General features: G+C 38.2%; 1 protein-coding gene across 1 annotated transcript in view; it reads right to left on the reverse strand.

Moving 5' to 3' along the window:
- Positions 1-6,574: 6,574 nt before the first annotated feature.
- Positions 6,575-26,285, reverse strand: part of ipo11 (importin 11) — a 111,779-nt gene continuing 92,068 nt past the window's right edge. The window contains exon 30 of the mRNA XM_040154581.1: positions 6,575-8,791. Within this exon, the coding sequence (XP_040010515.1) occupies positions 8,627-8,791 (165 nt within the window). The 3' untranslated portion in view covers positions 6,575-8,626. The remainder of the gene's footprint in view (positions 8,792-26,285) is intronic.

A 26,285-nucleotide genomic window follows, 5' to 3' on the forward strand; every position in this document is an offset into this window, starting at 1 on the left:
AAAATTGAGCTAATTACCATCAACACATACATGGATAATGAAGTAGAAGTAGTACAAACACTCTCTCAGCTGTAATGTGAAACAGTGCCGGCAAAGTCACTCAGTAACAGCTGCAGCGGCTGAGGGAAACTAGACATCCGATTACCCCTCTGTTGACCTGCTGTTTTCTACACAGGGTTGGACACAATAACTGGAACACCTCTGTGGCATAATTCAATCCAGTACAAGAGTGCCGCAGATAATCCTAATGTACCTTTGCAAATCTTATTATGTTCAATTTTGGGGAGATTTTTTCGGCGAGGTATCGATTCAGCTATATGGGGACTTTTAGATTGCAAAGATTTGATATTATCCTGTTGTGTGAGTTGTTCCAGTAACAGTAACCAAAAGGTCAAGAGAAATTTCCCTGTTGGTGTAAACATGAGCAGGGAATGTTGTCGGTCAGATGTCGTTCCAAACACAGAAGATCGCATAAACACATCTTGTTTTGATTTTTTTTTCTGTTACTTTATACAAGATAAGGTCTGCTGTACAGCATATGTACGAGTGTGTGATGAGAAAATTATCCATCGACAGGTACAAAAGGTGTTTTTCTGTTTCTGTCACCACGCTTAGGGTCATACTGAGGCATGAGTGAGTCGCTCTGCCAATATGTTTTCCTCACTTTGACAGTGCTGAAATATGAACTCGGAGCTTATAGAATATGTACTATGTGTTTGCAACTGTGCTTGACTCCACCTGTGAACAGCTGGAGCTAACCAGACCGGATAATAGGGGTTGGGGGGACTGTGGGTGTAAATCAATCATGGCAACAACTTCCTCATAATTATATGCAAGATTGTATTTCTCTCCTCCAATTTTTTCTGTTTATTCCCACTTAATTCACATACCTTTTTTCTTAATTCATCTCTTTACTATTAGCCACACATTTTTGAATTTTCACGAATACCTTCCCATTCAACACACACGTCCACTTAATAGACTGTACACTCACAATCAGTCTTTCTGTGTCCTTCACATGCCGTCACAGGACTGCTCTGCCTTCTCTGTGCATTTTTTTTCACTTCATTCACCTTGCACTGAGTGCCATTAAACAGGGGATAACTGATAAGAGGACATTTTAGTTTTATAAAACCACTGATAAAGGGCTGCTACAGTCTCTTTAGATACAAGCCTTATCTGCTTACCTTTAGGGCTAATGCTTATCATGATTCCTATAGAGACATTTCAGGATTAGGCCAGATTTACTTTGGGATTATTTCACTTCCAGAGTCCATTGGTTTACACTATCATGTCAGGGACAATATGATAACACTGACAGCCTGAGTCATCTTTTTGTAGGAAAAGGACCTTAAATGAATTTTACTCAAGGCAAGCACTCATCCATTCAATTTCCAATGTACAGAAACAGTGATTTAACCCTGTGGTTATCACAGAGAAAATCAAGTGGGCCTTACTCCAAGAAGCTAAGGTACAGTATTTTTATTTATCTATTTATTTTATTCTGGCAAAATAAGTTAACTAACACCATAAGGTTAGTTAAAATCTATGTGTACAGGCAGCAGGGCGAACAAACTGTTCATAACAAAATGTTATAACACCTGATGGAGGGCATGGCAAAATGGCCTGGCACTCCGCAGCAGCATCAACATTAAACCCTCGGTACACACAGGCGACAAATAAAAGACAACCAGGACACCACGCAAACACCAGTATAACAGCCTGGCACAGCGGCTAGATCACCATTCATACACCCACTCCTACAGAGTCGCAGGAATAACAGCATAAGATTTGTAACCTCATACACAGTATCAGCTAAAAACAGGCAACACTGTGGGAACAAACAGTGTAAATGGCTTACCTGTTATGACTGCTCGTCGGCAATGACAGCATTGCACTGTAGTCCAGTTGGCCTGGCGAGGCTACCGATGGCCTCCTCATCGTGGCCAGTCCTACTAAAAAAAACCCAGATGAATCATGTCTTCCGGGGCTCTGTCTGACAACATAATGATTGGCTTTGTTACAACAAATTCTTAGCAGAAATTCAGCGTTACAAACAGGGAGTTTGGACTTTGAAATGCAATGACATTTACATTAACCAGGCAGAGAAGGTCTAACCAGTCAAGCCTTTGAGTAGCATTATGGGTATTTTAGGAACCAGTGTGTGAAACACGTTTTTGATACCTTTAAAGTCAGCTGATAGGGCAGAGACTTGTCAAGACTAATGAAAACTGACTACTTTGTCAATATCTAATTCACTACAGCGAAAGCTGTGCAATAGGACTCATTAAAGCGCATCACAGAGTTTGACATTAGGACAAAAGAAGGGGATTATTGTGCTCAAAGCAAAGACCTCCCCTGGCGCACAAAACAATACAGAAAACAATCTACTCAGTTTTAAAGAAAGAAAAAAAGACTTGGCAAACCCGGCAGCAGAACAAAGGAACGAATGAATAGTTTCTGCTTAGGAACATATCAGAAGTTCAAAGGCATCAGCAGTCAGATGGAAATAAGCAATCCTACAGGTCACCAGCCCCCTCAACCCTTACAGATGGCCAATGCAGTACTCAATTCCACAGATCACTGATGTCCATTGACAGCAAAACCTTTACATATGGCCCCAAAACACACAATTTTTGATAAAAATATTTTTTAACCTGCAATATTATCAAGTGAATCATAATTAAATAAGAAAACATACCTTTAGGTATCAGTATGACTGAGTGTCCCTTGAAATTATTTTAACCATTTCCGATACAATCCCCACTGATACACTATACCTTTTCAACTACTTTCCACCGACAATTATAAACATGTCTTCCATACAACAAAAATAGCCGAACATTTCACTGCAACAATAGCCATACAGCCCTATAAGATCTTTGCCTAAAAAAAGTCTAAAGTGGACAATTTCTTGTTTTAGATAAAGAAATATTTGACAAGAGAGAAGAAAATAAGACAAAATATCTGTACTACTACACCAGTAGTTTTACTTTGCATCAAATATTTATTTTTCATTCAGTTATGCTGACATACTCCTGATGACTACTACAAAGAGCAAGTTGTGTGGCAGCATTTTTTCACTTGTAATGATGATGACACATGAAAGCATTTATTGGTTCTGTTAGACATTTTGATGAGTATAAAAAACATTCCAGAGAACCCTCAGGGACTTCAATTTTACAGTCCTGACTGCATCAAAGTAGGTCTGCACTAATGATTATTTTTAGTACAGCGGAACCTGATGATTATTTTCTCAACTGTTTACATTTTTATTCCATAAAAAGTCAGAAAAAAATCGTCAAAATGTAGATTATTTTTCTGGCCATCGACTAATTCATTAATAAACGTGTAATTTCATCAAGGTAACATTCGGCTTTGTTGGTCAAAGTTTAAAACGCGCACACACACACACACACACACACACACACACACACACGCACACACACTCTCTCTCTCCACATGGTGCCATTTATGCATAGCCCGTGGCAACCTGTCTCATGTCAGTGCTATCTGAATAGAGTTAGAATAGATTAAGGTGTTTAAAAGCCATTGTTGGTTGCTTCCATCCAAGTGTGTCACTTGCCCTATGAAACTCATTAATCAGTGGACCAAAGTGTGACACTTTAATCAGTGGACTTCTCACATCTCTGTGACACTCTTTAGTGACGAACATAAGAGCGACGTACTGTGTCACACGTACACAGCAACCCACAGGGAACTTCAAAGTTGAATCCCCATGGTACCTATACACCTACCAGAAAATTACGCAGTATAGCCACATAATTATCACACATGCTTGGAGCCTCAGGTTTTAATTACAGGCTTCCACGGGCAGACAAGAACCGCCACGTCTAATCAGAATCAATACAAAGAGATAAATAGGCACTCACACACACACTGTCACTGATGCTTTACTGCCACAAAAGCCTGCACACAATCAGAGTGACAGGTAACTGTCAAAGCATAGGAAAAGGAAGGAGGGATTCAAGGTATTCTTAAAGCAGGAGCTTTTACATAGATATGATCCGTTAGACAAAAAAGCTACGTCATTATTTTTGCAGTCAGGAACACATGCAAATGGCTAATTTAGGCTCAAAAGGTTTTAGTGACTCAGAGACCAGGCATCTGTGAACCGAACTGCACATATGCTTTATGTTCAACATGGAGGGAAAAACAGGATCCAAAGAAATAGCACAGAGAACCTTAAACACTGTCAGGGGCACACTGTGGAGAACATTCAGCTTGTAGAGTTATCACCAATAATTGGGTAGAAGTCCCCTGCATTGACTCAACAGGATTTTTACACTGTAAATTATTGAAAAAAAACAAAGCAAAACCAACATCAGATAAAATAATCATTAGTTTCAGTCTTGGATTTATCAATTACAGAAGATGCATTTGAAGAGAAAAGAATCAATAACTAGTGAACTCTTATTACTTGAAAATTGTTGGCCTTGTTTCCCTCAAAAATTCTGACAAAAAGTAACAAACTGTCGATGGTGGAACATCTAACATTTTAGAAAAGAATGGTATTTAACTCCTAGTGAAATCTTTTTTTTTTGCTATTTGTATATATGTCAATTTCTAAGGTTATTAATTTTTTGTAAAGACCAAAATTGTTCACTGTCAACATCACACGCATAAGGTCGAGTTGTGAAATGCATTGACAAATGTCCATAAATGTCGGTACCTAAAAAGAAAAATGAACAAATACCAAAAGTTTTAAAGAGAGGAACATGCTGCTGTGTAATGATGTTAATCACTGGAAACTCATTCAATGAGAAATGCAAGTTATAGATTGGAGCTAATCCTCCCGCTCTCCTCTGTCATCAATTCCACGGGATAATTAACACAAAGCCTCACTGATATAGTGTACCTGGTGCTCTTATCGGTCCCCAAAGGACTACACAGGTAGAGTGGAGGTGGAGGTAGAGTGGGAGAATAAAGATGCATGACCGAGTCCCTTGGATTAATAGTGCTGGGGAGGAAGAGAAGGCAGGGCGGGAAGTGAAGATGGGCGTAGAATATTTTATCGTCTCTTTGCACTCGATAAGATGCTCAAGTGACCAGTTGGCCAGAAGTACATTTATTCTCAAGCACTTCAGACGGATGGGTCGATGTCAGCTACTGTAGCCTTTGTTTTTCCTTCTCCTTTGGCAAGAAACAGCAGTTTGTCAGAGATTGAGGGCAGTCTGTGGAAAAGCGTACTAGATTTATTTGCTTTGTAGAGCATGCAGTTACTGAGCAGCACTGCTTGCACAACAGCTACATAATGTAACCATTAGAACACTCTCCCTCTTATCAATGCAACATTTCTGACCACTGCAGCATTTACATTGTATGGAGACAGCAACATTGCTTTTTTTGATCTGTCGGAAGTCATAATGGTCACCTTTTGTTGGATAATACACTGATTTTTTACTGTGTAATATCCAAGAGTTGCTTTTGGTATTGGTAAAGGAAAGATCCTGAATAAATGCTCAACACCTCTGCAGGAAATAACCGAAGATTATCCACCAGGAAAGCAGCATAATGTTGTTAGTGGCATTTATTTCTAAAAGACAAGACATAAAACAGGTTTAAAAAGTGAATATAGCAGACGGTTTAGGAGAAATCCAACCAGGAATCTGAGTTGGTCTGCCCACCACTTTGGTTGGGACTGAAATATGTTGACAACTGTTAAATGGATTGCATTGAAATTTTGTACAAACACACATGGTCCCCAGATAATGTATCCTAATGACTTTGATGATCCTCCCACTTTTCCTCTAGCGCTGCCATGAGGTTGAGATTTGTGGTATAAAATGCAACGCTTTGACTAGCATTGGATGAACTGCTATGAATTTTGGTACTGTACAGACATTAATGTCTCCCACAGGATGACCTGTAATCTCTTTGGGATTTTCCTGTAGTACCAGCATATGGTCAAATTTTAATTTGTTTTGTGCTTTCGATTATGACCAATTATATCCAAACCAATAAAAATCCCATCAGTCTCAGATGTACATTATACCTGCTGAACATCTGCATGTTAGAAATGCTGACGTTACAATTGTGCTCAAAGCACCACTGAACTCAAGTACAGCTTTACAGAGCCTCTAGCATGGCTATAGGCTCTAGTCTTGTTGCTCCATTCCCAGTCAATTTGTTTCCCTCTGTTTTTCTGGTTACTCCCACTCCATTTTTCCAATTAGTGCAAATAATGCTCTATAGTTCATCTCCCTGTTGAATAAACAACTGTTTTCCTCTTTTCCTGCGGTCAAGTATAGAGCATGCCAACCCGACAGTATATACTTACCATGTTATTGCTGAGAAGCCCCCCTTCTACTACTATTGACATTTAGGCCCTCAGTGGTGCACTGTTATGGGCAACAGTCTTTCTTATAGTCACTCATTAAACCTCAGGTTTGTGTCATTGCCATGGTGGTCAGATCTGCTAGAAATAAACACACTAAGTAACTGGATAGCAGATAATAGACTCTCTGAAACAATATCGAGGACTCAATAGGATTGGTGTTTTCAGTTACATGCATCTTAAAATCAAATCAGTAACGGAAATACACAGACTAAATATTTTGCCTGATTACTGCATTTTATTGAAGGCTTTGGAAAAAGCAACAAGGATTATTTCCCATCAAAACATAACCAAACTTATAACCCCAAAACATCCCTCTACTGCGCGTTGTGTTCAAAACTTCATAATTGCCGTCATCAACATAATACAAGTACAGAAATGTTCTACTGTTAAACTAGTTAAGAAATTAACGTAATAGTAAGAAAGATCTTTTGAGTTTCAATGATAGGTAAGGCTGAAAGCATAAGGCTGTAATTCTGACTGCTACTCAACTCTATCACAGTGTCAAAGGAGCTAGTGTCAGTATTATCTCCTTCCCAGGAAGGTTGACCAACCTAATGAACCACATTGATCCATAAGTTCCAGAAGAATCGATTATAAAGGCGGGGAGTGGGCTCTAAACTATTACTTTAGGCCCAAAGTAAATAACATTTTTTCTTTATATTAGTTTCAAATTACAACAAACAATATATTTGTTTGGACCATATTAAGACTCTGCATGAAACAGATCCACATGCCACTTGTATAAATGCATTCATTCAATTATTAAAAGAACTTAGAGTGCCAATATGCAGTAAAATATTACTTTTCTTCATACATTTGCAAAACTTCCAAATAATCAATTGTTCTGAGAAAACCTATGAGGAAAACTGGTTCTTCTGTCAAATCAAATATATCAAAGCTTCATCTCTATCACTACAAAGTCATCAAAAGTTGGTCAAATCGAAAAAAAATGGCAGGGCAGCAGGACAGCTACACACTACCTTCTCGCTATTTTGACTCATTAAAAAGTCACAGTGGCTCACAATGTGACTTTTTAACAGCCACTAAATTCAGAATTCATCAAATGAAACAGTGAAGACACAACCTAATAGTATGTGATGTTTGCAGTAAGTTTTTCTGTTGTACAAGATAGCACTGAGACATGATAAATGGCCACAACTCAAGATGAGGTTCCTAATGTAACTTCAGCCTAATGTGCACAATCCTGCTGCACTGCTCCAAGGCCTTCTATGACTGTTTTAAGTACGATGATGTGTGAATATGTACCATTGATGAAAAGATGAAAAAATGTGAAACAGTTTTTGGTTATTAAAGTGCTCCGACACACCATCAATTAGCAGCAGTATGTATATACATATAAATGTGGTTCAGCACTCTTACAAATCAACCATTTAAAAATCACCCATTTTACAGTCAAGAAACGTTCCCTCAAACCCAACTCAAAAAGGAAGAAAACACTTTTGAGTTCTCTCAGTAGTTACTTCAACTTGACCTCTGGTTATGACAAAACTATTTTTTTTTTTTTTTAAATGAGAAATTAACACAACGTAAAAACAAACTAAAAAGTAAAATATTGTCATGCAGAATATCATCCATACTTTACATACATACAAAATTACATTTCTTTTTTTTCTCTTTTAAGAATAGATTTTGTAAACACTGCCTTAGGTCCTTCAGGTTTGTTTTATCCACTTTTACATTAGATTCAACTTTGTTATTGTGCAGAGTACAGGTACAAAGCCAATGAAATGCAGTCTGCTACAATCTGTACGTTTTTCCATAGAAAATAGTCCGAGGCTCCCGCTCTGGCACCTGCAGATGGTTTTTGCTATATACTCCTCAACCCCCCAATGTTTTTACTATCCCTCCAATTTTCTACCCATCCCACATTAAAACCACAGAAAGAGAAGAAACTACAAGAAATGAGTGGAAGCTCTAGTGTGGTGATGTTTTATGTGGGTGTTTTAAAAATGTCAAGGTGCTTTGACATTTTTAAGCACTCACATAAAACCCATCTTATTAAAAAGGGATGTAAAGGAATCCAGATAATAGATAAAGGGGCAAGGGGTGTTAGCTTAGGACAGTTGACGAGGCTAGGTCTGAATATAGATAAGGCATAGCACGGGTAGAGGCTGGGAAGGTCTGGATTAGGAGTCCACACGTTGGGCAGATTGTTAGCCTTTCCAGTACATTTTCAAAAATGGGGGGAAGGGTAGCATTAGGCAAACATGTTTGTGTAAGGTAGTGAAGAATTGTAGATGTTATTCAGAGGCCTTGGAGGAATTCCTGGAGCTGCCTGACGAGCTCTGTGTCCACGGTCTCCATCAGTGCCCCGAAGCCCTGGTCCCCCATAAGGGCCTGTTGCGCCTTCAGCTTCTCATAGACAAACTGCTGGAGAGAAACACTGTGCACCGGGTCCTCCAGAGCCAACTGTAGTGGGACAAAGAAAATGGAGAGTGGGAAAAATGACAGGATGTTGCCTAAAGAAGTGTCTCATAGTCAGCTTTGTTCGAGAAAGATCATTGGTTACAAATTTATTAGATGTAGTGGACAGAAAATGAGCTGCTCATTTTCTCATCTTCTCTCATGCACTGTTATACATACACAGCATTCATACAGAATTCAACCAAACTGAAATTTCCTATCATTCATGATATTGCACACTGAATTCCAATAAATTAATGCATAACTTAATGAGTATGAGCATTGTGGTTGGATATTTTTGCAGCAAATTAGTTTGATTCTTCTTTGATATGTCTGCACTGTTCCAGCAAATCTGGATTTGAAGATTTCCTTTTCTCTCATTCTTCCTTGCAGATTTGCTTAAGCTCACTCAAGGATTCAAGTGTGGTTTGGGCTCTAACATTATTATTCTGTGTAGGGCTGTGTGATATGACAAAATATATGATGTGACGACAGAAAAAAAGTTTATCGTTTCATATTATGGTCTATTGTTCATTTACCTTTGACAAATCACACTCTTTATGGCAATATTTTTTGTCATTTGGATGACGCTTTGCGTTCTTCCACAGGGCACAGATACAGGCAGGAAATTTGCATGAAGGCGGCACAAACAAACATGGAGGAGAGTGAACGTGACACAGAACCGGGCACTTCCGAACATGAGAAGGACCCCAACCAGCCAAAACAAAACAAGGAGCTCATACCTAAAAGAGGGTCTACTTCTGTTGCATTGACATGGTTTCGTATGAAAAGTCTGACATAGACCAGAAAACTGCACTTTGCAAGCTATGCCATAGACCAGTCCCCACAACTGACTCAAAAACCACCAACCTCTTTTACCACCTACACAAGAAAGATGTCAAACAATAGAGTGAGTCTAGATGAGAGACACAAAAGTATAGTCGAGTCCCCCAAAAAAAACCCCAGACTCAGACATTGCAAGAGGGTTTTGCCCGCGGCACACCATATGGCAAAGAATCACAAAAATGGAAGGAGTTAACAGCTGCCGTTGCAAATCTGCAAAGACATGGCCCGAATCTACACTGTTGAGGCTGAAAACACTTCGAGTCGAGTTGCCAAAGAAGAGGAGGAAATCTACTTAAATAAAATAAAATAAAATAAAATAAAAAAATTATGAAATAAATAAAATGTATTTATTTTACATTTATTCATTCATTGAATTTACAGAAAATGTGCTATATCATGATATGTATTGTTATCTGGATATAAAATGGGATATGAGATTTTGGTTATATCAAACTGCCCTGGTTCCTCGGACCAGGTTTGATTTTGTATGTAGTACTAGCTTTGATGTTTTCTCTCCCTCTGTTTACCATACTTCACAGCCTGGATACTATGCCCAGCTTTTCCTAAATCTAGCACTTTGCATTACAACTTAAGAGTTCTTTTCGCTGCAGAGGACAACAGAAGGCTCTCAGTCTGTCACATGTTTATTCTGTAAACTCTGGCCTTCTGTCAAATGGAGTTTCTTCAAAGAGTGAACCCCTTCAGGCGACTCTATCCATCCAGCCTAGCTATGCACTGCACTGACCAGATCTAAGATACTGGTGTGTCAACTGGCCTGAGGTCGAGCAGATACTTACAAAACTGACATTTTGGGTTGGATTACTTTGTAATTTCAGTGTCAATTAATGAATTTCTTTTAAGAGGGTTTACTTTTAACTCAACCTACATTGATTTCAAAACCACCATCTTTGGTCACTGTGTTGGTATGAAAACACTTTTTATAGTGTGTCTGCTTACTTCATGGTCTATGAATGTGCAAAGCCGTAAGATATATATGATTGTTTGAATTCTACCTTTAATCTGGAGCAAAACTACACATTGCATTTCCATTATGCAGGGTTCTTGACATTGCACAGTATCAACAGTGGATGCAGAGATAAACCAAAGGCCTGTATACAAAGTATATGACAGGAACAAACAGATACAGCCTTGCCATACAGAGGTACTCTACCTGAGCAACAATAAAAACATTTTTTTTTAACAGTAATGACTGTAACCTTCAGTTCATTTTAAAAAAGAAACTCAATTATATAATTAATGTAATGAGACTTCTTGACAAAGGTAAATTCACCAATTATTCCTAATTATATCAATTCCTGCTAAGGGTGGCAATAAAATGTACCTGCAAAAGTAGTTAAAAGGGATATTCATCAGTAACACCCTCACACAGTTTTAGAGTCAGTTTTGACAAAAACGGAAGGAAAAGGCAACTCAGCCATGTTACAACTTTCAAGTTTGACATATTCACCTGACAAAAAACCTGTGCTAGAGACAATGATGCAGTACATACAGCTCCTGCCATTTATCTTAAGCTGAAGACAGCGCTGCAAAAATAATCCTTGACAACAGAATAAAAAAGCATGGAAAAGTTGGATGACTGTATAGAACAGACACATTTCTGTGGACAGGCACACTGTCATTTATTTTCTGCAAAGTGAAACAAGGGCAGAGGCACCCACAGCAGCACAGAAAAGTTTGAAAGGCTTCGCGCTGTTTGCAAATAAATTAGAGAGGTACTCAAGTACTGCGAAAACCATTCCACAATCAAAACTTTCCTATAGTCAGTATGGTCAGCTTTTTAAAATCATTTGTTGTGTTACAAAATAATTTGAAAAGGTCCCTATGTTTTTTTTTTTAAAATATTACATTCTGTATTATGTTAATTTTCTTATGAATTTGAATCTGTTATACACTCTTAAATCATGCCTTGAAAGTGATAGATTTGTGTCTGTGTGTGTATTTGTATGTGTGTTTGTGAACCTGTGTGCCTGCAGCTTGATTCGCTCTCTTTGTCACTCAGACTTGCTTTAATTTCCCCACAGATTAATTATTGTTATTATGTGATGTGGTTTGAACCTCCCCCTCCAATCTTTTGAAAGGTCAGCATACTGACCTACACAAACACAAACTACCTCAGTGATAGAATCTCCTGTATCACCTGACACATAAAAACTTTACATTTGGGCAAGAGTGTGTAGTCTTACTGCCACAGCCCCAGAAGAGCAGGCAAAAAAAAAAAAAAAAAAACTAAACAACTTTGGGTCCTTTGAGAAGCAGAATATTGTAATGACAACTCTTGGTCTCCAGCCAATCAACGGAAAGAATACTTGTCATGCTAATTAGTTGTCTGTCATTACAGTGCAATCAAACTAGTGAAGAGTGGCTGTTGGAGAGTGGCTTAATGGAAAAGCTGTCATCTAACCTGCATAATTACCTTCAGCACAAGGACCTGCTGGTGTTTTGTGTGTGTGTGTGTGTGTGTGTGTGTGTGTGTGTGTGTGTGTGTGTGTGTATATAAGACTGTATCCTCTATTTCAATGACTATGATCTTCCTAACTATCTCAACCAAGGTAACATTAATGACAAATCTTTATAAATTCCAGTAAGTATCATATATTAGATCGGGTTTAGTAGGAATACAAGCAAAAGTTTGTAGGTACAGTGTACGACGTCTCAACAACAATGCATCCAATTAAAGGTTACTGTGTATATTATATAATAAATTGAATGTCTTTCTACACAATGCCAAAGAAACAAAGCATTAAACCTAAGAGATACAAAAAAAGTGTGTGCAAGAACGACCACCTCGAAGAGGGTTTGCGAAAGTTGTGTAAATTGAAAAGGTAATACAAGGTTAAGATGCAATAGGTGAATACACAGTTAAATTGAGAGAAAGGCAGAATGTAAACAGTTTTATGAGTAGATATTAGCTTAAAAGCAAAATGTTTAGGATAGCTGACAACAGAGTGCTGAGATAAAGAGCAATATGCTGAGGACACCTGCTGTGCTGACACTCTGCACACAAATCAGAACTGATAAAAAACAATCTGAAGAGTGAAGCTACCAGTTAGAACAATAAGCATGATCCACTGTCCTCCCTGGGGAAAATACGGGAGACAGAGATGAGAAGAGGAGGAGGATGACGGCAAGAAGAAGTGAGGATGAGATTCCTAGGCGGAGAAAAAAAAACACGAGAAGGTAAAGTGGCCAAAAAGGAAACACACAATCAGGAGAAAGGAGTGTTGTTGTGCAAGAAAAGAGGTTACCAGGAACTGGCATGATGACGATGAAACAGAGAATACCATAAAGAAAGCTAGTGACGCAAAAAAGACGATGTGGGACGCAGAGACAGTGGGCAATCACAGCCGTACCTCATTGTTCAGGACAGAGAGGAGGAGGAGGAAAGAGAGGAGTGGGCAACATGAGAGGAGGCAGACAGAAATGTCGAGATACAGATGAAATGACAGGGCTTGTGAAAGCCCTCCCCAGACTACTGCTGCCATTTTCCAAAGCACACAAAGTAAAAAAACTCATTACATTACTATAAAGACATCAGTGTTGTTCAAATCAGCTTGCACCAGGGTTTTTAAACATCTAACCACAGCACACACACATAGCTCTCATACACACGTGTGCCAGCAACTGACATGTTTACGGCTCAAAGCTCTCTGAGTGACAGGCCCACACGAAGGCAAGCACACGGGTATTCAAGAACCCGCTACATGTCCCAACTGTTGCATTACGAAATCAGGGATTAACCAGCTAAATATTCACTGGTAATCAATTTTCAGAACTAACACAAGTAGGCCTATTCATTTTTTTTTTTTTAAACTTTCTGACCTCTAAACCTTTTTTTTTTTTTTTTTTAAATTTCCACTACTCACTCCTGATTTCATTTCTCTCAGTCATTCTTTTACCACAATAGGCTGCCCTATTCAGTGGAAAAGCGTGTTTGCACTTTAGCAGAGGATATTAAAGGAAACTGAGTCAGGCAGGCAATTGCTAACTGAAGTTAATGATGTAACAACCTGTACTTTTCTATCTCTTATCTCATATCCCATGGTGCCCCATGTCCAACTCCAAACACAGAAATACAGTACATGAGTTTGTGTGCGTGTCTTTGTGAGTGTGTGTGAGAGGGACTGAGAGAGGAAGAGAGAGAGCGAGAGCGAGAGACAGCATATATGATCACTTCAGTGCGATGTAATGAGCTGTGCGTATGATGTAAACCGAGAACTGTATTGTGTAAGGGGATGCTGACAGCATGGGGTGCAGTGGATTATGCTGCTGGTAGATGTTAATTTCATCAGCTAATTTATGACATCATCTACAGGCCTCGCTGACTAGACTTGCAAGCTGCTCTCGAGGGGTCAAATCTGACTCAAAGGATCATGTCCACGACAAGTGATTCTCAATACACATTTTAATGGTATCGTGCTGATATAAAGGACAATAAATCCTAAGTGCTATTCAAAAATGATACAATGATACATCAGTAAAACCAGTTTAAACTAACTTTTACCTGAGTTTTATGTTACCATCCAAAACTCAAAAAATACTTCCGTAATGAATCTGTGCTGCTGGACCTTTGTATTATTTAAATTATTATTTAGTATTATCTAAATGTTAATATTTAAAATTAGTGATCACAGAGAAAGTTAGAGATGACAGACTGTTGTCTTCTTAACTTTGCTGCTTCACATCCCAGACTGTGTCCGGCAGCTATATAAACACAGTCGGTTGACCAACCTGTTAAACCTTCTTTTAGTTCCCTTCTGCTCTCTGTTCATAATACAGTCGTTCTTGTTTACATATTCTTCTGTTTCTGTTGTCAGACAATGGCACGAGGAAGAAATAGATATAATTGCTGGTTAAATTTAATCTCCAAGCTGCTGCACCATGCTGGTAGCTAAATCAAATCATTATTTTATAATCACAGCATTGCCTAACAAAATCAGCATAACTTCATATTAATGACAACAGTGTGATCAACAACAAAGCCAGTAAGAAATGAATCTGGTCACAATTCATAAATACTACGTGTTTGCCAGCCTTTCGCAGCCTTTACTAGCTGCTGATCCAATCTATATTTTGTGACTGTGCCATCGTCTGACAAAGTCATCTTAAATACAGGTTAATGACAGCAGCTTTGCAATTTATAGACAAAATGAATAATGAGAAGTTGTCTACATCATGTTTCATATTTCAGTTGCTTGTGGGACTGTATTAACCATGTTCTAATACATCTTTGACTAAATTTCTGCAACCCTGTGTGTAACAGCTTATGAATATTTATCCAGTGCTGCCCTATGGGGGAGCTGCATCCAAACAGCAGTAGAAAATGGGACACTTTGAAGTACTATGACTACACTATTTTATTATTCAAATAAAATAAAATAAAAACTAAAATAATGAATTCCATTGAATAAAGAGCTGGAAGGCATTAAGGTGGTTAAGCTGATTGGTTGGTGTTTACAGTCAGGAGATAAATTCAAAGAGTGCGGACACATGAACATGTTTGATATTCATAACTGGAATCGGGATGCTACAGTAATGTTACACGATCGAGTGTGAGAAATAATAAAAACAAAACTGACCGAAAACAGTGTGCAAATAGCCAACTACTGCAATGTGCTTTGGGAGTAGCTGTCATTTAAGGAGTCACTGAAGTGCAGAGCCACAGTAAACATGCAGTTTACTCCGTGTAGTTTACAGTGCGTGTTGCCCTCATCTGTCCATCCACTATCGAATCGAAATTAAACAATCTGAACCTGTATCTTTTTGTTTCCCACATGTATTGTGGAAATTAGGAAGTCAAACTTTTTTTTGATGAATGCCCGTTTCTGTTTTGGTAAAAAGAACATGCAAGAATTTCTATTCTTGCAGCGTTTCAGCAGTTGCCTACTGTGATCATAGCCTTTCTGTCACTAATTTACCCATTTTTTGTGTATGTGCCCCTTGCTAACGGTGTAAAAAAAAAAAAGTTATTACTATGCAAGTTTGTTTAAACCGTCATAATTCTTTTTAATCACTTGATTTATATATATTTGGTCTGATGTTCCTTCTTACTAAACAAAACTCTATAAATATACAAAGCACCAGTCAAATGGGGTCAATAATGTTTCAAAGAGCCAGACCAGTGGTGTCCAGGATTTCAGTTTGTCTTTGTCTTGTCTTGGTGGTCTTGTCCCTCTCACACACAAATCGCTTAATCAATAGCCTAATTGAATGACACTGTGACCTATAAAAACTTGCTGCTGTCACACATGGATACCATGGTGTCTGCACAGCCATTTCTCAAGTGTTACTTCACACAGAACAAATAATGGGTCAGGCTGCGCTTTTCTCCGGTTCTTTTTCTTTTGTTCTGTGTAAAGATTTTTACATATGCCTGTTTAAATTATAGTAAGAGTAAAAATGGCAGAAAGGGTAAAGACTGCCACCACTTTACTGTCAAAAAATGCATTAGTTGGATTGTTGTACTTGCCTGTTTATTACTATTTCAGTTTATTTGAGTATACAGTGCCATGCCATTGTAATTGATAAATGTTTTCCATTTCTCACTTCTCAGAGGTGCTGCTCACCCACACAGGTGTTTTCACTTAACTTTGCTGATTTGACCTTTGCTCAGGTTGAAGGTGGGAAGAGTTATGCTGGCAATTAGGTGAAGTCATCGGAATCAATACACCAATAAGAATGGAGGGGTAATTTATCCCACCCTTGCACGTGCTACAAAAATAACAGAGGAGTCAGGGAGATGTCAATCAATCATAGTCTTTGCACTCTGTTTTCTCTGCGAGTCACTTTTCTGTAACGTATAACTAACTATAGTATACTATGTATAATATGTTTCCACTATTACTTCTCTTGGCAACAGGTCATGTCTTGACACACCCACCTTATTATGGCTGTTTTAACCAGTCTTATGCCCAGGAGGAGATGGAACAATAGAGGGAAACAAAACTGATTTTATGCATTTACGCATCCCATCAGCATAAAAATACTTCACAATGAGTAATCGGGCATATGGATGTGTGAGGAAACGATACTGGCAGCAGAGAGACAGGGGAGGAGTAGAGCTGCAATGAAGAGAGGAAAGGGCTGTTTTTGCCCTGTTGAGAAGTGTAGCTACAACAACATTCTAAGTGGAGTGAAAAACAAGGTAGTGGGAAAACAACCAAAGGATGAACTAAAAGTACAAAAGCAATCTGCACCAAGATAAGGAGCACAGCCAACCTGATGGTACAGGAAACAAATATTCCTGTCAAGGTAAAAATCCAGCGGTAACAAAGATGAGACCAGGGCCGGCTTGAGGAAAAAAGAGAAATGGAGTGATGATGAGTGGAAAGGATAGACGCAGAGTGACATGCCCCCTGCTGCAGCTCACTGATAAAGAAGCAATGGTCTTCATGCCTCAGAGAGAGCAGAAGTTAAATGAGAGGCGGGATGAAAGGAGAGAGACAGATTAGATGTGAAGGAAGTGGAAGGGGTTTGTTAGTTGCCTTGTGAGCAGATGAAGAGGGGAAAAAAGAAGCAAAGACAGAATACAGAAATAGGTGAGATATGCTGAGAAGAAAAAAAATGTAATTATGACAATGATTAGAGCCTAACCGATTTATGTTAGCGAGGTAGCTAGCCAGCTACAGTTTGTCAGTACTGTCAGTAACATACCAGATTGAAACATAAAGCATAAGATCATCTCTTCCCATTCTTTCTGCAGCTCAGCAGATGACAGCGCGGTGGTGGATTGAGTCTATTGAGTGTTAACTTCATGCTAAATTGTTACCTAGTTGGTGAGATAAATACACCACATCACCATCTTTTACTCTCCTACAAAAACCGTCATGTCACTCATGCTTATCATATTTGTTTACTTCATTATCTAGGTAGTCAACCACTTAGCTACTTTCATAGCCTGTCAGTTGAGTAGAAGCTAATGTGTGAGTCTCTTAGCCCATTCTTCCTATACGTTACAACATAAATAGGAGTCTAATTATAACGTAACATGTAATCACACCAAACTATTTAGATCAGGACTCGCAGTTTGGTTCGCCCTCCAAACCGAACAAGTCCAGTTGTTACATTTACAGAAATTAAATTTTAAAAGTTTAAAAGGAAGAAGTTTAAGTGTATGAGGTGTTAGTAGTGAGTCGTTCTGGGGCCCTTTCCCCAATACTAAGTACCCACTTAAAGCCCCCTCAGAACAGGAGGCAACACCTTCAAGACTGCTACTGATCGAGGGTACACAGAATCACAAGGCAACAAGGATGGTGGTCCAGCAAGTTAAGTAAGAGGTGGCTTTGTGATACTCAAATCTCGGAGGGCCTTGGGCAGTAACTTAATACCAGGATAACAAGCAGTATTCTCCTCCATTTGAACATTTCACCTCTGACCAAAAAGCAGTATCACTGCTAGTGTGGTCAGAAGCATGCTCTTCTGCACCTGTAAACACACCCACAGTGTCCTAACACACTCTGGAGTACATCCCTACATCACTGCAGCAAGCTGAGACATTAAACCATTTGAGGTCAGCAAAAACAACATGTTCAGCTTACTGTCGTTTTCCACCATTTTCCACCACTGATCTTTATTAACGTGTCGCTCCTAAGCAAATAAATTTTGAAAATGCTGGTCCTCTTAACGTGCATTCCAATGTTTTAGAAAATGTTCATGTATGACTGTCAACCTTTTACAAACATGGCAGAAGTACTTTTGCCTAGCTGTAAAACTGATAAACTATTAACCACAATAAGATTTGGCAACGACAGTATTTCTGCTGTCAGTTGATAGCACAAGAACAAAATAGTGATGTGTGGCCCTGGCTTTTCCACTTTCTTACAAGTACAGTTTTTGATGTACCAAGTTACATTTTTTTTTTTATACTTGTGTAGTTGTGTGTTATACAAAGACGACAAAAAAAAACCCTTAAAAGGCAAAGGATATGTCAATGACAACACCTATCATTTGTTATTGGCTATACTGAAACACAGAAGAGGCAATCACACAGTTGGAGGCAAGAGAACAAAGCTTTACCCTGATAGACGCAGTAGGATAACCACCCATGTTTCTCACAACACGCAATCTTCCCAACAATGCTCTTTATCAGATGATAGCAGTAATACAAAGCAAAAAGTATAGCTTTAACAATGATTCTTTCGTTGTAGTATTTCAGTATCAACAGCAAACTTTTCACTAAAACTGAAAATGCTACTATGGATGTGAAGTATTTCAATGTTAAACAACATTTTCAGATTTATTCACATTAGTGTGGACATGGTCTAAATAACAAGTGGGTCCTAAGCTGCACTGACCACATAGAAGAGAAACCAATCATAGTGAGACAAACAGACACACCACCTTCTCCTTTTCTGAGGTTTCTTTAGTTCATGGTCGGTAGACTTATAGGGAGGATTAGAACTTGATTGCAGTAATTTTCTCACCAAATGAGGTGGCACAAATTGTAATACCATAATTATTATTATACTAGAAGGCGTAAATGTTAGAGCCCTCTAGCAGTCGGTCATAAGGGTACATACAGTGCATAGTGTAGGAGTGTGTGCATGCATGTACATAAACACTGAGTACTGGTGTAGAGATGGGCGGTAGTGAGGGAGGCTACCACTCCTCACTCTAAGATAAAAAGGAAGCTGCATTTTGATACAAAGTCAAGTGAATGTTTATTATCCCTTGATTGTTGAAGGGGTTTTTCAGTCCATAGATGTGTCAATAGTCGTGTCCCCCGACTGACATTAGTCCTGTGCAGTGCACAAGCAGTGACTACTCACGCTTATTTTACAAACTTACAACTTTCCTTTAGAACCACTCCTTTCTGCCTCAGAACAAAACACAGAATAAAAATGAATTTTTATTCAAGTTGACATGGTCAACCAAGGCAAACCTCTCTTTGCCTCAATATGCAGAGCCTGGTGCAGATTTTCTTATGTTAATTTCTGTTCATGTCTTGCCATTAACAATTCCAATTCTTTTCACTGTAAAATGCAACTGAAAAGCTGCATTCATCACATTTGCTTTGGGAACTGGGAATTATGGTTCGCTAAAGTTTTTGGAGAATTAGTCTAAAAGCACAAAAGGTGAATTTGTTCATTATGCACTGAAATGTATTTTAAAAACTATTAAACAAATTAAGCACGGTGAATTTTATTTCATTAATTTTTTTTTTTTTTTTTTTAAATCATATTACACCTAAAATGGATAGAATAAGACTCTGGTTGCGGCCTATATTGTCAACTTAACTGAATTGTATCGATACTTTAAACAATAAAATATGAATCCAAGGAGTTGGATATATTTATAGGGATCGCAAATACATATGTGCACCAGTGTACATATATTAAGTGGTAAGTAGAGTTCTCAGCTCCTTGGATCTTTAAAACTGCTTACCTTTTAATTATTTTCTCAGTGATTCCATGCAGGATGTTAAGTTAGCCTCTTTATTTTTGTTCCGTTCAAATCGAATGTAGGATAGTGATGATTTTCTTTAATAAATAAAAGGCCTATAAATCATTCTGGCAATTTAACAACTTTTTGACTTGCAAACCTCCACAGTGCTCTAGCGGATTTGGCTGAGTGACTGGCTGTGACTCTTGCGACTAAGGCTTTGAGCGACAAGCTGAGTCAAACAGTAATATGCAACATCCTGTTTGAAATCTGCTGTGCCATCTGGCAGGCACTGAAAGACTCATTTCTGCTTTTGTAAGATGGGACTGAGGAGTGGAACAATGCAGTCAGCGATTTTTGCAAATGACAGAATGCAGAGGCAAAAGACAGCAATAGAATCATGACTATTAAGGAACATTTTCTGTTCTTTGTATGTCAATGTGATATACACTTTAAATTGAAGATTTATTATTAGTGATATTAACAGATGTGAGTATAACAATGTCAAGTGCAAAGTGGTAGGTACTGGGTGAACAGACTGTATGGGCATCTCCAAGCTGGCCTACTATTTTGGTTCATGTAGGTGCAGCAGCACAAAGTGAAAGAAAAAGGGCTGGCTGAGGCAAAACACAAATCGGAAGGTATGCTGATTAATAAATTCACTTTTAGGCAGTCACATCACTTGTCTCATTGCTCTGAAACAGCTGTGTCAATCATAGTGATACATGACGACAACGGTTCAATAAATGGAATAGGCTTCTCCAGGAAATTACATTGTTTTCTGGAAGGTGCAGAGCAGCACGAACTGTACATATACAACTTAAATAATTAAAAATGTTGATGAAGCCATTTATATGACTGCATCAAACCAACCCTATTTCAGTTTTATTTCTACTCTAGCTTACGTCATAAACACTCACATCATACCAAAAAATCTGAAAACATTTTCCCCAAAACGGATTCCAAAAACAGAACATGAGATGCCGATTTTGCTGAAAAGAAAGTTGGGAAGGAGTCATTATACGATTGATGAGCAGCTGTAATCCAACCTTTCCCTCTTAAGAACAGAGTACCGAGTCATAACAGACCAGTCTGATGTGCATAGTATCGTATGGGCTTACTTTGTAGCATCATGGGGTCATTTGCACGTGATTCAATAAAGGTAAACACAGTGGACAGCTGTGTGTATTGGCATTGCACTCTGGTGCGGCACATTTCAAATCAGAGGGTGGAGATTCATCAATATACATTATGTGTCCTGAAGCCTTCAGATGACTGCAGGGATTTAATGCACTGAAGGAGGGGCTTTTCATACAGTATAAAGCAGCTGTGGACAACAAATACTGTAAGAATCACTCATACTAATTTACAGATACATTCAGAATGATTTACTGACATTCTTCCTTTAAATAAATTACAAGTTAATTTTTTAATGCCGATTCAAACCTCCTCTACTGGCTGGCTTTTTTGCATTATTTTGTTATTGATGCACATTTGCATATTTTGCGCTTGTTGATAAAAATCACCAAATTGGCAGCAGATTGACACTGCACCACAAAAAGATCCTCTATGCAAAGTCTAAGACACATTTTCCACCAAAACACCAACACTTTGCTCTGCGCTGCCTTATTTGAATGAACCTCCCACCTGTTTAAGAGGCTGCTTTGTTGTTTCATTAAATAAACTTTTAGTGCCATTGGAAAATACTGAAAAGTTAAGCATGGCTTTACAGGTAATGCCATGCTTAAAGCCATAGGAAATCATGTAGACCGCTTATTGGGGACTATCTATTTACTTTGTTTAGGCTATTGAGACATTAAGTGCTGTCGGTTCCCCTCACCTCAGTTGCATATGGAAAGGTTTCTTGTCACATCTCTTTCTTTAGTCCGTTGTCAGCACAGGCTGGGCGGAGATGCAAACACACGTTCGCACATTTCAATGCTAAAGCGAACCATTCATATATTGCAGCAGAAAGAAAGAAATGTTATTTAGAACTATTTATAATTTATGGCTTTAAGTATGGAATACGAGAGAAGAGCCATAAACAATGATCAATTATGAATGAAATCAAGATGATGATGTGTAAAGGCACTGAATGCTCATGGCAAGAAAAATAAATCAATTTCTTCATCCTCTCATGTTGGAATGAGGGCAGACTGGATGTGACTTACTATCGCAAAGTCGTATTACGAGACTGGATGGGATGGGGCTTGCTGGTTAGGATGCTAACTTCAGTAGAAGAAAATAATTCTTAGAAATAAAAGCAAAACAAGAGTCAACATTGGTGTCGATTTCCAACTCTAGAGACAGCTTTTGGCGGGTAAAGGAATAAAGTTTGATACTGAACTCGCAACACTTCTAGACTGGTAAGTAAAAAGATGTTAATGCTAACATTGGATATGTAGCGATAGCAAAAACTTACATATAGCACCTTTAAACATATTTAAGGAGGATTATCATTATTATCATTATTATGGATCAAGAAATGAGATAGTATTAAAGTGCTGCTTTCAGACCAGTTTCCTTCTTTTGACAATATCACTTCCAATATCTGCATTCTTATTCTGCCAGTTCATTTCTCAAGAGAGAATCTTATTGTATTTATCAGCGTTATATAAATGAAATAGCTAAGTCTTTACTTTATGGTACAAACAAACATTCCCTCCGCAACTAACTAGCTTTTGGTATAACTGTTCTCTAAGAGGTAATAAAATCCCCCGACTCATCCCGTCTTGTAATACCACTTTGCAATAGTCACTGTGGTGTCCAGTCTACCTTCAGTCCAACATGAGAGGATGAAGTAGCGCATAAATGAATGAAGTGTGGTGCTGAACTCACAATGTTACTTCTAGACTGGTAAGTAAACAGCTGTTAATGCTAACGTTGGCTATGTAGCAAAAGCAACAACAGACATATAGCACCTTTAATGGGCCAGTTAGTTCCCTAGCTTTGCCAATAATGGCACGATACAAACATCATCAAGACTACATTGCATGTTTTGAATCCCTTATCAGACAATACCGGTGAACTGCCAGCAATGTGCCAATGGCTGATGTACTGTAGATTAACATTTGCTCTCAGTCAATCAAGGTTAATGCTTTATTTGATTAATAAATCCACCCGTCATGAGCAAAGACCAATGAGTCAATCATTTTGTCACTTGTCCGACAAGCCCTGAATTTGAATGAACAGGGCTACGGGTAAGAAAAAGGCAGCAGTGTGAATAAGAGTTTTCAGCTCTCCCAGCAAACAATCAAAATCCCAGAGATTGGTTTTAATGAGCCACGTGCAGAAAAAAACAAGCTTTACACTGGTAATTAAGATGTATTAGAATCAATTTAATAATTGTGAATTGTCAGACCAAAGATAGATTATTGTCAGTACTTGATTATGACTAATTAACTCCCAATAAATTCAAAGAGCTGACAGATGAAAATACTTAACACATTTTTGGCTGCATCATCATCTGATCTGCACAGCTGCAACATTAACAAAGATTGGCGGAGGTGCAAGTGTTAAAGAGATTCTAGCATTCCTTGTGGTGCATGCTCTGCGTTTTAATATCTGGCTGCTCTTTATAACCACAGGTTACAGTATTGTTAAGATGCCACCATGAAACAGCTTAATCAGTAAGGCAGGACTAACGATAGATGTTACGGAATACTCCAATAGTCATCTCAGAATCCTTAAAGGCCCTGCACAGCCTCACAGAATGTTATTCTGGCTGATAAGACCTCTGCTAAGGCTAGAGATGGGCCAAACTGTGCTCGATAATGTGGGGTTCACCAGACTCCATGAACAAATAAGAATGATAAAAGTGTAATATTTCTCACACTAAAACTGGCCAGGCGCTGTTTGGATTAAGCCCGATTTTAACCTCAACTAGTTTTAGAATTAGGCAGAATTTCTGCCAGATTGCTGTTTTTTTGAAGTGCAGTTTTAGGGGGGGGGGTGTCATCAACTCTGATTATTTACCTCAACGATCAATGATACGACTTTCAGATGATCAGTTGGATTTCTAGCTTGTCAGAATTTTTGGTTGGCTGTCTTGCAGTTTGAGCAGTTCCACAGTTCGACTGCTGTCAAAAGATCCATTACAAACTGTAGTGAGCTTGTTCAAATATTATTAGAGTAGTATTTTACATGTTGTGGCTAAAATGTAGTCTTGACTGAGACCGCTGTGATATAACACTGAACTTCACTGCAGAACATAGAGACCAAATTGTCTGCACCTTCCAGCCATATGCAGCTTGATTTTATTTTTTACTTCTTCTTACTTTCCATTTGTAATAGAATGAAAGGAAAACTAATACTATGTTTCTCTCTCTCTAGCACGTTGAAAATGCAGATGTATTGTCTGAATGAATTTTATTGGAACTGTCAACAGACAAAACCGACTATGGATTCAGTGTTTATGTTCAACCACGTTGTGGCTGGTCAACTGATCTGTACAGTGTGAGCTTAAGCTGCAGGTTCTGGACATGCAGAGAGGCTGATTGTAACATGTAGTCTGAGCTAACACAAGATGAATAAAAAGGAACCGTGCCTGTCCAGCTTAACAGGTGCAACAAAGTCAGTTCGGTACTGAGAGGTGTAATCAGCCAAAATAATGAAAGTCACCTGTTTGGGTTTACCGTGGGTGTGCATAGTCTTTAATAGACTCTTGTCACAGCAGACATTTTTAAATGTCATAGCAGAAAAGCATAGGTGCATTTCATAACATTAGTGATGGTTGCCTTCAACTTAGAGGATGTCCTGGTACAGTACATGTAGGCTCACTGGCATAGCTTACTGGGACACTTAATAGAAGTAAGCCTTCACTGATGTTATTAATTACACCTGTGCTTTTCCTGCTATTACAAGTCAAAATGCCTGCAGTGAAAAAGCTCTATATCACTGTGAAATAGTTGGAAAATACAATACTTCAAATAAATTGTCAGAATTGCATTGTATTGCTGTGTATCAACTCTTGGTTACCTCCCTCACTTTTGATGTTGTCCCATGGACACTCCAGTTGAGGATGTCTTGCTCTAGGCAGATTTACAAGTGAACCATATTTTTTTCAGGTTTATTATGACTCACTATATTGTACTCCTACGACTCCATGAATGCCCTTATTATACTTCAGTGCCTTGGCAATGCTCCTTTACCGTTCACCTCCATGGAACTTGCTGCACATAGCCAGTAAAGTTGCCAAACGCATATTTGTATTTTTCCTTTGTCTTCATGATGAGGTTACTGTAATTTTTTGTCATGAAATTCATTGAATAAGGTTTGACACTGCAGTTACAGTTGTGTTTAAACTAAAATGACACTTAACCTAAAAACACTTTACATACCTGGTAATTACCTTATCCACCGGGTGTGTCCCATTCAGTAAAAAAGGGTGAATACTGAGGCAATCACTTATTTTAAAATTTCATATCTGTATCTAATTTTCATCATGCTTGCTTTACTATGCTTTAACTTTGGCATTAAATTGGATTTTTTTTTTTAAATTATGGTCCAAAAAGGATTTTACTTCTGCAGTCATTTAAAAAAATAAAACCATATATCCATATATAAAAAAATGCAGTGCTTACACTGTATATAAACCCCATTCCTTTAGCTTGTACTGTATCTCTGAGTAACCCTACTAGGATGCTTTCCCTTTGTACTTAATTTTTGCTTAATTCAAAAAAATGGTAAAGTGCAAAATATATGCAATCCTTCCATTGCCTAAGCCTACAGTATAACTCCCAGTATTCTCAGGGACTAATGGCTTTAAAGTTGAGAAGCGACAGAGATGAAAACTAATTTTGATATCTCTTTATGCCTTAGGCAGCCAAAGGAGAATCTTTATATCTTGTACTGCAAAATAACACCGTCAGAGAGATCTTTTATTCAACAAAAACCAAAATATGCTGACACTGATGGTCTGCTTGAGACAAGGAGCAATAATAAAGCAAGAATGGTAAGTCTTCATTACTAATGCTTTGTATGGTCCAGAGTGAATTAATAACACACACAAACTCATTTCCCTATAAATATATACCTCTAGAGGACCTCTTGAGTCAATTTGATTATTTATTAAAATGAAATAATGACAAACATGTTTAATGATAAAAACAATTTCATGGTTAATCAGCAAATCGTCAAAGCTTTAAAGCATTTTCGGTTCACTCTGAGCAATAAAGGCTACTGTATAATAATGTATTAGGTATAATTTTCTATCATTTCCTTTATTAAAGATCAAAGCATGTACATTTAATTGGAT

This window comes from Xiphias gladius, chromosome 19, assembly GCF_016859285.1.
Source record: "Xiphias gladius isolate SHS-SW01 ecotype Sanya breed wild chromosome 19, ASM1685928v1, whole genome shotgun sequence".
NCBI classification, from domain to species: domain Eukaryota; kingdom Metazoa; phylum Chordata; class Actinopteri; order Istiophoriformes; family Xiphiidae; genus Xiphias; species Xiphias gladius.